Source organism: Eschrichtius robustus, chromosome 8 (assembly GCF_028021215.1).
Source record: "Eschrichtius robustus isolate mEscRob2 chromosome 8, mEscRob2.pri, whole genome shotgun sequence".
Taxonomy (NCBI): Eukaryota; Metazoa; Chordata; class Mammalia; order Artiodactyla; family Eschrichtiidae; genus Eschrichtius; species Eschrichtius robustus.
In genome coordinates, this window is record NC_090831.1 from 110,025,949 (window position 1) to 110,038,310 (window position 12,362).

At 42.1% G+C, this 12,362-nt stretch overlaps 1 protein-coding gene across 1 annotated transcript in view; it reads right to left on the minus strand.

The window, feature by feature from the left end:
• Positions 1-12,362, minus strand: part of CHCHD3 (coiled-coil-helix-coiled-coil-helix domain containing 3) — a 286,866-nt gene that overhangs the window by 2,775 nt on the left and 271,729 nt on the right. Inside the window, exon 7 of the mRNA XM_068549475.1 lies at positions 10,893-11,028. Coding sequence (XP_068405576.1) covers positions 10,893-11,028 — 136 coding nt within the window. The remainder of the gene's footprint in view (positions 1-10,892; positions 11,029-12,362) is intronic.

Below are 12,362 nucleotides of genomic sequence, written 5' to 3' on the forward strand. Positions count from 1 at the left end.
TATTAGTTGACTGTACATCCTTGGGTTTATTTCTGGGCTCTCGATTCTGTTCCACTGGTCTATGTGTCTGTTTTAATGCCAGTACCATACTGTTTTAATTACTATAGCTCTACAGTATAGTTTGAGATCAGAAAGTGTGATGCCTCCTGCTTTGTTGTTCTTTCTCAGGATTTCTTTGGCTATTTATTCAGGGTCTTTTGTGGTTCCAAATAAATTTTAGGAGTGTTTTGTTCTATTTCCATATAAAAAAATACCATTGGCATCTTGATAGGGATTGCACTGAATCTATAGATGGCATTTGGTAGTACTGCCATTTTAACAGTATCAATTCTTCTAATCCATGAACATGGAATACCTTTCCATTTATTTGTATCTTCTTTGATCCCTTTCATCAATGTCTCGTAGCTTTCAGAGTAGAGATCTTTGATCTCCTTGGTTAAATACATTCTTAAGCATTTTATTGTTTTTGATGTTACTATAAATGGGATCAATTTCTTTTTCAGAACATTCATTGTTAGTGTATAGAAACACTACTCATTTTTGTATGTTAATTTTGTATTTTGCAACTTCACTGAATTTGCTGATCAATTCTAACAGTTTTTTTTGGTTGAGTTTCTAGGATTTTCTATATATAAAATCCTAGACAGAAAAAATTCTTAACTATCAGATTAAAACTCTAACTAGCCAGGGCAGGAGATAAACTGTCTCCATTCTTAGGAAACTTTAAGAAGGCAAAAGTGATCCTTTCCCCTTTAGTTTTGAAATTACTCAGGAAGAAGAGCTACGTCAGGCCCAAGACTGCCTCTTGTTTGTTCATGCCTTCTTCCTTCCATCCCTCACCCTTCTAGCCACTTATTCACCCAACTTCTTAACTGAGCTCCTACTAGGTACTCATTGTACTGAGTTAGGTGATATGGGGAAACCAATACACATGTCCATGGAAAATTAAGGCATAATACAGAGTAATAACTTGCTATTTCTAAAAATACATTTGCTAAATATATGTTAAAATTTTATTTTACTGAATAAGTACTACACGCACACAGTATAAAATTCAAGAAGAACAAAAGAATATATAGGACAAAGTAATTTTTTGTCTTTCTCCTATTTCCCAATTTTTTGTGTACTCTTCCAGAGAAGGTATTAGTTCAAAAGCAGAGTGGTGCTGCCTATTTCAGAAGAGGATAGCTCTCTGCAGCTGGAGTGATCAGGGAAGGATCCTCAGATGATCTTTCACTGTGGATAGAATATACACAGAAGGTAGGGAGGGATGAGGGGGACAAGCACTGGTAAAGATTCAGAGGAGGGAAAAAGCCCGGTATGTATGGGATGAAGAATGGAGGAGAGAGACAGGCCTAGCTAGAGGAAAGGGTAGGCACTCAGGACGTTCCAAGGAAAAGAGTATAAAAAGGGTCAGCTGTGAATGTCAGGCTGAGATACTTCCTTGCTGGCCACTGAAAAAACCTAGGAATCCAATGAATGTCTTTAACAGGAAAATGTCATTTAGGAAGGTTACCCAGACTTCCCTAGCACAATGGATCCAATGGAGGAGAGTCTGGAGGTGGGAAGACCAGGGAGGAGACAGATTAGAAACGAAGCTATGGTGGGAGCAAGAAATAGAGTCATAGAAAGACAAGGGAAGGAAAAAAAGCAGTGATGAGACCTTAGGTATGGTGGCGCCTCAGTGACAGGGAGAAAGGTGGTGTGACCAAGAGAAACACGGAAGTCAGTGGGAGGAGTCATCTTGGGAATGAGGAAGATAAATTTGGGGTTTGGGAGTCTGGGAAGATGATGAGACATCCTCGAAGGAAATGTCTAGAGGGAAGTTGCAGGCTTGGGAAACAGGTCAAAGGTCTTTAGAGCTAAAGATTTAAGGTCAGAGATGAAGAAAACAGATTGAAATAAAGGGGCAGAAAAGGAGAAGGAGAAGGACAGATAAGCATATTGGGTCACAGAAACACAGGATGAATAGCTTATCCTAAAGGTTATCCTAAGGTATTCATGATTTTACAGGCTTCTAAGAAGCCTACGTCCACAGGGCACAAAAGAAGAATAGATATAAAAGCAGACAAAGGAGTTTGTAAAGGACGCATATAGAAATGGTCAGAAAAGACAATGATGCAGTCAAGGAGGAAGGATTGAATAAATTAGAAAAGCTAGATGCATCTAGAGAAAACCGGAAAGACAAAGCAGATTAAGTGGAAGACTCCACTCAGCAGAGGGTCGTCTTGTAGAACACCAGAATGTGAGGCTCCTCTCAAACTCATCTGTATTTGTTGGAAAACTTAAAAATCGAGCACTTACCATGTAAGTGTCAGACCAGGCAATGTCACAGTATCATTTATCCTCACACCTTTGTGACTTGACCTGTGAAAGTCCAACTATGCAGACGGAAAGCTCTATAAACTCCAGATATATAGACAACCTCGCCACAACATTATTTATTAATACAAAACGGAAGTCAGTATAAAGCAGCTCTCTATACTGGGGCCACGTAAGGGCACTTAATTACTAAAGAAAATGATCACTTTGTGAGTGATGCCACTTTGTGGGTTACATACTCGCTACTTACTTCAACATACCAATGGGAACTATAAGCTGTTACCTGCCCGGTCAAAACCACATGGCTGTGCCTCATTCTACAATTTAGGTCTCATGGCTATAGTGCCAGCCGTGTGACAACATACCTCTTTTCAAATGTTGCAGAATAATCCGCAGTGACCACACATAATTAAAAGCAGCAGTTAAAGTGTTCACAAGGGTCTAGGAAATCTTTTTACTTTTCTCCTCCCTGCCATCCCAACCAAATATGGAGGGGTAATTTTCAGCCAGGCCATGTTAATGCTAAGAATGTAAGACTCTCATAAGAGAGACGAGCTGGACCCTGGCTGCTGTGAAGATCGTGGGCCAGTCTAACGTGAAGACACTAGAAGAAAATTTTTGAACAAATATAAAACACAGAGAAGTAACCACATTCACAAAATACCTTGGTATGAGTATTAAAAATCACATCCTCAAAGAGAGCACGGCAGTTCACCTGATTCCTGGGTGACTCCCTGAAGACACAGGGGCCAAGGCTGTGTCTTCCAGGGCTGGTCTATACACATGTTGTCAAACTGCACTCAGCTGCTACCAATGGGGGCCAGAGGCGGTACAAAACCACCTCATTTCTGTCAGAGACATTAACAAACGTCAAGTTGAAAAAATTTTTAGATGAATTAATTGGTAAAACATTCTGTGCTTTTACTATATCACAACGATGCAATAAACCCTGCCCAAATCCAGGCCCAAGGAACTTCAGCTGGAGGGATCCTGAGGCCTGGCAGGGTCTGTATCTGTCAGTTTCCACCTATAGGTTCTCCTACCGTCTCTGTACCGGTTCTGTAAGTCGCTGCTGTTGGGCTGAATTTCCACACTGCATACATTTAACGCTGCATAAATTAACATAGGAAATTCCCCAAAGAATGAGGGAGAAGATTTACAAGTTATAAAAAATCACTTCCTTCATTTGAGGAACTGCTAACACTTAATCTTAACGTGGAGAAAGAAATTCCTTGCGTTTGCTCCTCGTTCACGTATTGGGGCCTGCAGAAACACCTTTTATAAATGGCTGGGTAAATTACTAAAAGGACAGAACGGTTCAGGCACCCACACTGCTCTTTTCCCAAGTCTCTCTCTGATTCCAGCCACAGAGGAAGGAAGGACCTGCAGCCCGCCGTGTCAGACAGGAGCAGGTCCCCTGGGGACCACAGGCTGCGTGTCATTTCCATTGATTAAGACGACCTTAACTGTTTTCCTCTAATATTTTTGTTACACAGTAATCTCATCAACTGTTTTTTGAATTACAGCTTTCTTGGAGGGGCGACTATCGTAGCAGTGTGTCAGCTACTGGCTCTCACAATATATTTAAGAGGAATTATGGCAACCCGGGATTGCTCGCAACCATCATGACAGAATAAAAATAGTGTTCTTGGTCTTTTTTAAAAAGGATATCATTCAGAGTGCTTGCCTCTGTCTGACGTTACCCAGCATCTCACCAAGATTTCAAAGACCTAGTAAAGTCTGGTATGTAAGAAGGAACACTTACAGGGGAAAGGTTTACGGGGGGGAAACTAAAATGGAAATACGTCCTTGACATACCTGAGTTTTCACTAAGGAGGGACAGGGAAAGTGGGGAGTGGAAGAGAATGCAGCCTCCCAGGAGGAACAGGGAGAGAGACAGAAGAAGATTGTAAGTGAGAAAGAAGGGAAAGTAATCAATAAATTCAATTTATGAGAAGCACAAAGCATGCTTTGCCTGTGCGCCAAGTACTACTCCTGGCCACCTGAAAATCTGATTAGCTAACTTATTTTGTTTTCAGTATCTGTCTCCTCCCCCCAGCAAGTGCTGTTCTTTATTCTTTCTGCTTTGAAGGAAACACAGCTTAACTTTTTTATGCCTGGGTCTACTTTCATCTCTTCTTACAACAAATGCTCTGTGTGATATTCAAATTAAGTTACAAGTAATTAACTGTTTATACAACTTGCTGTAATAACAGACAAAACACTAACATACTGCACTTCTAACTCTTGAAGCATAAGTACTAGAAAAGAAGTGCCTATTAAGAAAAATGAAAGTCTATTACCATGGTAATACTTCTTCTATTAAACCCAGATTTAAAAAAAAAAGAAAATGCCATAAAGCAACTATTACCCTCAGAAAGCAGTTTAGAAAAGGATTCCTATGATGGAAGAGGCTGGGGTAAGAAATCTAAACTTTGGAATTTAGTTTGCTTTGACGTGACTCCGAATTTGAAGGGCAGCCCCACGGAAGGATGGGAAAGCTCTTCTGGACCGCTCATGCGTCCTCCTGAGGATGAGCAGCCCAGCTAGGCAATTAATAAATGTCATTAGGTGGTGATGATAAAGAAGCCTTCAGACATAATAAAAGCACACTCCCATAAGCCTTCCCAGAAAGTGAACCTTCTTGACTAATCTTCGTGCTCCCTGAAGGTGGGCATCTGTGTACATCGGAAGCAATCTGCTTAAGGAGGCGGGCCTCTGATGTGAGTCCAGGGGAGGGGAGCAGGGTGACTGCGAGCAGCAGAGCCAAGGGAGGGTCCAGTCACAACTGTGAGCTGGCCAGGAGACTGTTTCCTCGGCTGGTGCCTCTCTCCTCCCAGGAAAACCAGGTGTGGTCCCTCATCTAAGAGCACCTACAGTTTCAATGGGGGCAAGAGACCGGGAGAAGAGAACTTCCTTTTCAGAGGCTCCTGCCCTCTGTCCAAGACATCTTCTGATTTGTTCCCGAGGTTGGGAAAGGAACTAGTGAGTCTGACCAGACCTCTGCAGGTGGCTCAGACCTGGTAGGCAGTGACCAGCAGCTCCGCATCTCCCGAAAGCGGGGAGCCTTGGCAGGACCTCTGAGAGGTTGAAGACCTCTCATGAAGTTCAGGCCAATGGGCTCCAGGGCTGTGGTTCTCAGACTCCGTGGACAGAGGTACCTGGGGAATTTGTTGGAAGTTCAGATGTTCAGGTCCCACCTCAGACCTGAATCCGATTCTTGGGGATGGACCAGGCATGTGCATTTTAAATAAACTCCCCAGGTGATTCGGATCACCCATGTTTGCGATCTGATGTTATAGGGAACAGCGTACTGCATTTGGCATCAGACTATTCTGGTCTGGACTCTGCCCCATCTACAGATCACTGAAACTCTCTGGCTGTTAATTTTTCCAAGTGAAAAGATGTGATTAGGTTACAAGATTTCTATGTCCCTCTAGCTCTAACAGCTTATGAGTCTATGAAACCATTTACATGTAATTTATAGCTCATCTGAAAACAATGATAAAGTACAGCTTGCTCTGGCACTAGGTTTTTCTTTCAAGAATTCTGATTTCTAAAGTGACAGCTACTGCTATGTTTCCAGGTGCTCTTCATACTCAAAGAACAGGGATGTACTTGAGCCCTCGTCTAACATAAATCCAAGTACAAGGGGAGAGAAAATACACTGTCCTCAAGAACGCTGACACGTTCTGCCAGGGCAAATTCCTCTACAGGGACTGATCTTGAGGTCTTCTATTTTGGAGGAAACCACAGACTGGAGGTGTCGTTTACATTTTTGAAATGAAGAGTTAGGTACACTAACCTTGGAATGGAATAACTTCATATTAGGATCTGGCCTCATTTATCAAGGTCTTGACCCCATGCTCCCCGTTACAGTCAAGTAACTTTTTGTTCTCCTCAGAGAGATGAGCAGGCCTAAGTGGAGGTGACTCACTTATAAGATGCCCTCATTTTGGTCCTTCCTTTAGCTGAGCTGCTTGCCCCACTGCCCACCTGCTGATTTAAACCTCGGCTACGGTTTATCAGAGCCCGCCTGGCCTCCACCATCTGACTACAGCCTCCACGCTCACCTCTGTCCCTTGGGCGTCTCCTGGGTCTGGCCGTTACTTTTAGTCCTGGCCTTTCCTTGGCTCTTCTGATCCGGCTTCCTGCTCCATCTCCACAATCCCTTACCACCCATGGCCCGTGGCCCACGGGGTGGAAGCCAGCACAGTACAGGGTAGCCTAGGGCTGGCTGAGGGATGCAGCCTGCTTTCTCTAACGCAGTTTATCAGCCGGCGGGCTCCATTCTGCCAGGCAGCACTGAGATAGCCATTTTTCACTCCACTGACTTCGGAGAAACTGAGAGACTGTTTTCACCCCCTCCCAGTTCATTCTGCCACCCTGGCTTCCTCAGGGCTGTCAGGAGTACGAGCTTCAAGGAAAGACCAGGCAACATGCAGACCAATCAGAAGTGCAGCTGTTCTTCTGGAGGGGAAGCTTAAGGCTGACAGCAAACTCTAAGAAGCAGAGGCACAAATGCTGGAGGCCACCAGAGCAGAGATGCTGCTCGGGCCAAACAGCCCACGTCTCTTAGCTTGAATGTGCTCAGCAACCTGGGTGCTCGTGCGGCCTGCGGCCTGCTCTCAGACACGGAAGTACAATCAGCCCTAAATAACAGCTGTGAGGCCCTCGTGGATCACCTAGTTCAAACCCTTAATTTACCGAAAAAGAAAATGAAGCCCAGGTCACCATGACTAGATTAGAACGTTCCAGCATTCCCCACAAACTCTCTCCTCTGGCGAGCACAGAATGTTCAAGAGTCCAGCCAGTTTCCGAACCTTTCTGTCAATAGCAGCAGGGCTGGGGAAAGAGCTGGAATGCTTAGAACTGTTACCCCTAAGCAGCTGGATTCTGCAAGTAAATTGAGGGGCAGTGGGGTGTCCCAGGGAGCAGAGGCAGTGCAGATCTGGGAGCAAGCCCTTTCCACACACCCCCCTTTTATAAGCCTTGGGCACATTTTGGTCCACTAGTGGGCCACTACTATTGGCTTCCCATTGCTCTCTCCCTTCCAGTCTCCTGTAACGTACGTGAAGCAAGACTGAATGGAAATCAGGTTTTGATGGTAAGAACAGGTAATTCAAACTTGGAGAGTTTATAGAAAGCTATGAGGCTAAGCAGATATGAGAAATAAAAGACACAGAAGTTTATCAATCGACGTCCTCCTACATTTTTAAATGCTGTATCTCATATAGCTAGCCAGTAGCTTTTAAGTCTGAGAAGTAATAATTACAGCAATTGAATTATCTCTTTACCATTATGAAGAACACACAATTTAATACACTGGAAGTTAACAGTCTAAATGTCTCATGTTGACCCGTGAGGACTGTTTAAGACTAGCTGAAGAAAGATTGATGTGAATAAGTGGATGAATAAGAGACGAAAAGTAAGGCTAAGGAATATCCGGAAATTTTCCTATCAGTAAAATCTATTAGTCTAGAGAACAATGCCCCAAGGGAACCAGTGAAAGCCCAATCTTATGAGTCACTTAAAAGTGGAGTGGATTTGGCTACTGGAATTATTCCAAGGGGAAAACTCTTGCACTATGGCGGAAATGGACAACATGACCTAATGGGTTGTTGTGTTTAGTATCTCAGCATGTCCAGCTTGTTCTTTAGATTTAACAAGGAAACTCAAGAAGGGGTGTGGACCAGTCAGGAACTGTAACAACAAATGCTCAGGACCACGTATCCTGCCCAAGTCTCTTTTAACAACAGGGGCAGAGCCAGAGTCAACAAAGTTTAGACTAGCTACACACACACACACACACACACACACACACACACACACACGGAAAACGTGGTGTTAGTGGAAAAGTGACTACTCATGAAATACTGATATAACCCCCACTGGCCATCTTGGCATGGTCCTAAAATGGGGCAGCGCTAAACTGCACCTTTGCTCATGGCCTTTATAATCCCACCCTCCTTTTTGTTACTTTCAGTCTCAATGACTACTTCATTTGATCTTCAGGTTTTTTTCCCTTCACTTCATGATTATCGTTCATATCTTCCCTCACTGCCTTATTTCTGTATTAGTGGATACTGGATGTCCCTTCACACACACAACTGAAAAGCCACACACCATGTATTTTTAAATTTCTTGTTTTTATGGCAAGGTCTATCTTGGTCTAGTTGTTTAATTTACCATCATGACTTCCTTGGGTTTCAATTCTCTCAACTGTAAAATGGTGAAAATAAAACCACCTCTATTTACATCTCAGGTTGTCATAAAAAACAAGTAAGAGAATGGATGTGAAATGACCTTGAAATCTAAATCTACAGACATACAAGGTGTTACTGTTTCTTGGTTACTTCCCATTTCAATGCCGTCTATCTTAGGTTTAAAATAAGGTCTTGTGGACATATCTTTTTGATATCAGCTGGTGTTATATACTCTAATACTTGAATATAACAGTTGTAAAAACAATAGGCACCTGAAACATACTCACTGAAAATATTAAATTATGCTGATGGGCGGCGGGGGGGGGGAGGGGAGGGGAGGACGGGAGGTCCCCTTTGGAATCACTAGTAATAATTTGACGCTTTTGGCCGATTTGTTTAAGTTGGTTTCAGCACAGAATAATGCAACTGAGGAAAGAAGGAAAAAAATTGACTTATTGAATACTTTATAGAAATGGAATCCTCACAACACTGTAAATTACATTACCTCACTCCACAGATGAGAAAAATCAAGGCCCAAGGTTACAGAGCCAATAAAAGAGCTTGGATACAAACTCAGATCTGCCCAATTCAAACTCTCTGTTGCACCATGTAGCATATTTGATTCTGTCACAAGTTAAATAACTCTTGTTTTACTCTGTAAATGTACGCTACTGATCTCATGGGGCTGTGTGTAGACAGTTCAACACAACCCGGACAATCAGGATGGAGTCAGTACTCCAGACACCCTTGCAGGTGCTACTTCAGTAATGGTACAGATCACTGTGGACACAGGCACCTATGTTACAAGACACCAGTGTCAAAACACGCACTTTGTCTTCGCCATTATGTGCACTACCACCCCCGCCTTAATACAGAACTAACATCAGCTAGAAAAACCCATGAGTCCAACTTACAGGTTCCACCTGCTTCAGTTAGTATTAAAATTGAAGGTTGGAGATTGTTAAGAACATATCAGAAGCTGTTTTTAACAAATAAAATGTACTAACTTAACATCAGCAACACTACTTCTACCAAAGATCTTAAAAGAAAGGAATCCCTGGCACACTACTAAGAGCTAGGCAAGTGCCGTATAAACAAGAAAAAGAAAGAAGCCTCTTGTGACGACTTAGAGGGGTGGGATAGGTAGAGTGGGAGGGAGACACAAGGGGGAGTGGATATATGTATACGTACAGTTGATTCACTTTGTTATACAGCAGAAACTAACACACCATTTTAAAGCAATTATACTCCAATAAAGATGTTAAAAAATAGAAAAAATAAAAAATAAATGCTAAGGAGGGAAAAAAAAGAAAAAGAAAAAAGCCTCGAGCCACAAGGCTTTTAAAGACAACACAGGCTTTTAATAAATCTTGGTTCTATTTTTTCTACTAGTGTTGTTGTTATTTTCCAGCTATCCAGACAATACTGCCCTCCCATCAGATACTCACAGAGTGTTAGAAATTTATACTAACTGGGATTATTATAACTATAGCAAATTAGACTGTAGGAAGGCATGCTGTGTAACTCAAACACTAGATTTAGTTGGGTTAGAAGGTCAAGTCTAGGCAATTTGTCAGCAGAAAGAACCAAGGTTTCCAACAATTTCCATCTCTCAGAACAACCTATACCCAACAAAATCAGTTAAATGATAGGCAATTACGTGACCTGCCAGAATTGATAATTTACTTCAGCGTTTATCATTAGCTTTCTAAAGTACACAAATTAGAGAAAATACATGTCCCGCGATCATCATATTATTCTGATATGAAGGGTCATGAGAAGAGTATGGCTATGGTACACAGAAGCGATGGAAATCGCTTCCTAAATCCATGTCTGGCCTGTCTTTCCCTGCCCAATTGACTGGACTCTACCAACTGGCAGAAGATTGAATGGTGCTTGCATGGTGGGTTTTTATTTTAGTTTTGTGTTTGCCTTTTGTTTTTTTAAACCAGACTCTCTGCATGACTACTTGCTGTTTATGGACTTGAAGCTGTTGGCCCCTTAACGTGTATCCTTCCTCTTTGCTGGCTTTGAGTATTGGCCCAGAAATATGAGGCAATGACCTTGAGGACACAATTATAAAGTAGAGACAAAAGTTCAGAGCAACTAGAAAAGGTATTATTTATGTAAAACCTTTTTTTTCCCTGCAAGTGGAACACAAGGAGACTATGGACTCTTCCTTCAGCCACCTGGATGAAAGGCAATTAAAACTTAACCAACTCGTGACAGTAATTCTTGATGACGACTAGTTTGGTTTAAAAAGCTCATTCACACACATTAGCCTACTGAGTCCTTCCCAGTGCCCATGATGTTGGGCTTTTTATTCCTCTGCTGCCCTAGTTAGCTCTTGGTTTGTACACCCACCTGTTTGGCCTGATTGACACACCGCTTGTACTGATTGGCCAGAGTGGAGCAGCTGAGGGTCTGCTGGGTGTTCTGGCGGTAACACTGGAGAATTTGGGCCTGCAGATCAGCACAGATGGGATGACACTCATACCGCCTGGAAACAAAAACAGGGACCACTGAGACAAATGGTCTTCAACTGGAATAAAGAACAAGGCTAAAAAAATACATAAAACACTAACTAAGATATAAATTTTACAAACGCCCCCCCCCAAAAAAGTTTAAGAACAATAATTTTCTTTGACCTTTAAAGAAAGATATCACTCAAGATAAGTGATTTCTTGTTATACACCAGAAACTAACACAACATTGTAAAGCAGTTATACTCCAATAAAGATGTTAAAAAAAAAAGATAAGTGATTTCTATGAAATTAGTTCTATTAATTGACACCACTGTGAGCCTCTCTGGACAGGGCAGCATTCCCACCCTACCTCAAATGTAACCATGTGAATGGGGCCAATTACTCTTCAGCCCAGCCAGTTGACTCAGGAACCTGGGAGCCCCAATGTTCTCTTCCATTCCCACCTCCAGTTGGTCACAAAGCTTGATATCCTGCAGTCCAGTGCTTTCTCCATACTCACTGTCATTACATTATTTCCTAATCATTTATATCCTGGATCCAAGCAATGACCTTCACGGGTCTCTCTGTCTCTTAACGTTCACCCTCCACTCCTACCTCCCAGAAGGTTCTTTCTAGTAGTAAGTCTAGACAGTATCTGCTTTCCAAATAAAATCCATGGTCAACAGGCAGGTCCTTTTGGATCAGGTTCCTGCCTACTCTTTTGCCTCAACCAGACCATGTTCAGGGTTTGGTTCTTAGATGTCCCTTCACGTCTTGGCTCCGCTGCTCTTGATTTTGGAAATGCTCTGCACCGAAGCCTCACCCAGTTCTATGTATCTGGAAAATACCTACCCATCTTTCAATACTTGAGCTAAGTATTGAAGTGCAACCTCCTCTATACGGCTTTCACTAGAGCTCTCTCCAACCACAGTAGAGTCTATCATTCCCTTTATGGTGACCCCCTAACCTGTATTAACTTCTTTCACCATGTACTACACTACAGTCTACTGCAATTTACTAGCATGCAAATCCCAAGGAAAGACTGCATCTTATTTTCTTTGTTATCTCAGCCATCGACATGGATCCCTCTTATAGAAGTCATGCAATAAATTGTTGAGAATACAAATGGGTGGAGAGAAAATTTAATTCCTTGAGCTAAAATTTTACTAGTTATACTTACAAATCTCAAGATTTTAGTTAGAGCGCTTTCAGTGAATATGCACTACTAAACATAAATGCTTCCAAAGAGCTGATAATATACACTTGTAAAATGATAATAATAAAATAAACCAAATGGATTATACAAACAAAAATGAAATATTCTTGTTAAAATGGTAGAGGAACTTGGAATATAAGGACTAAATACACA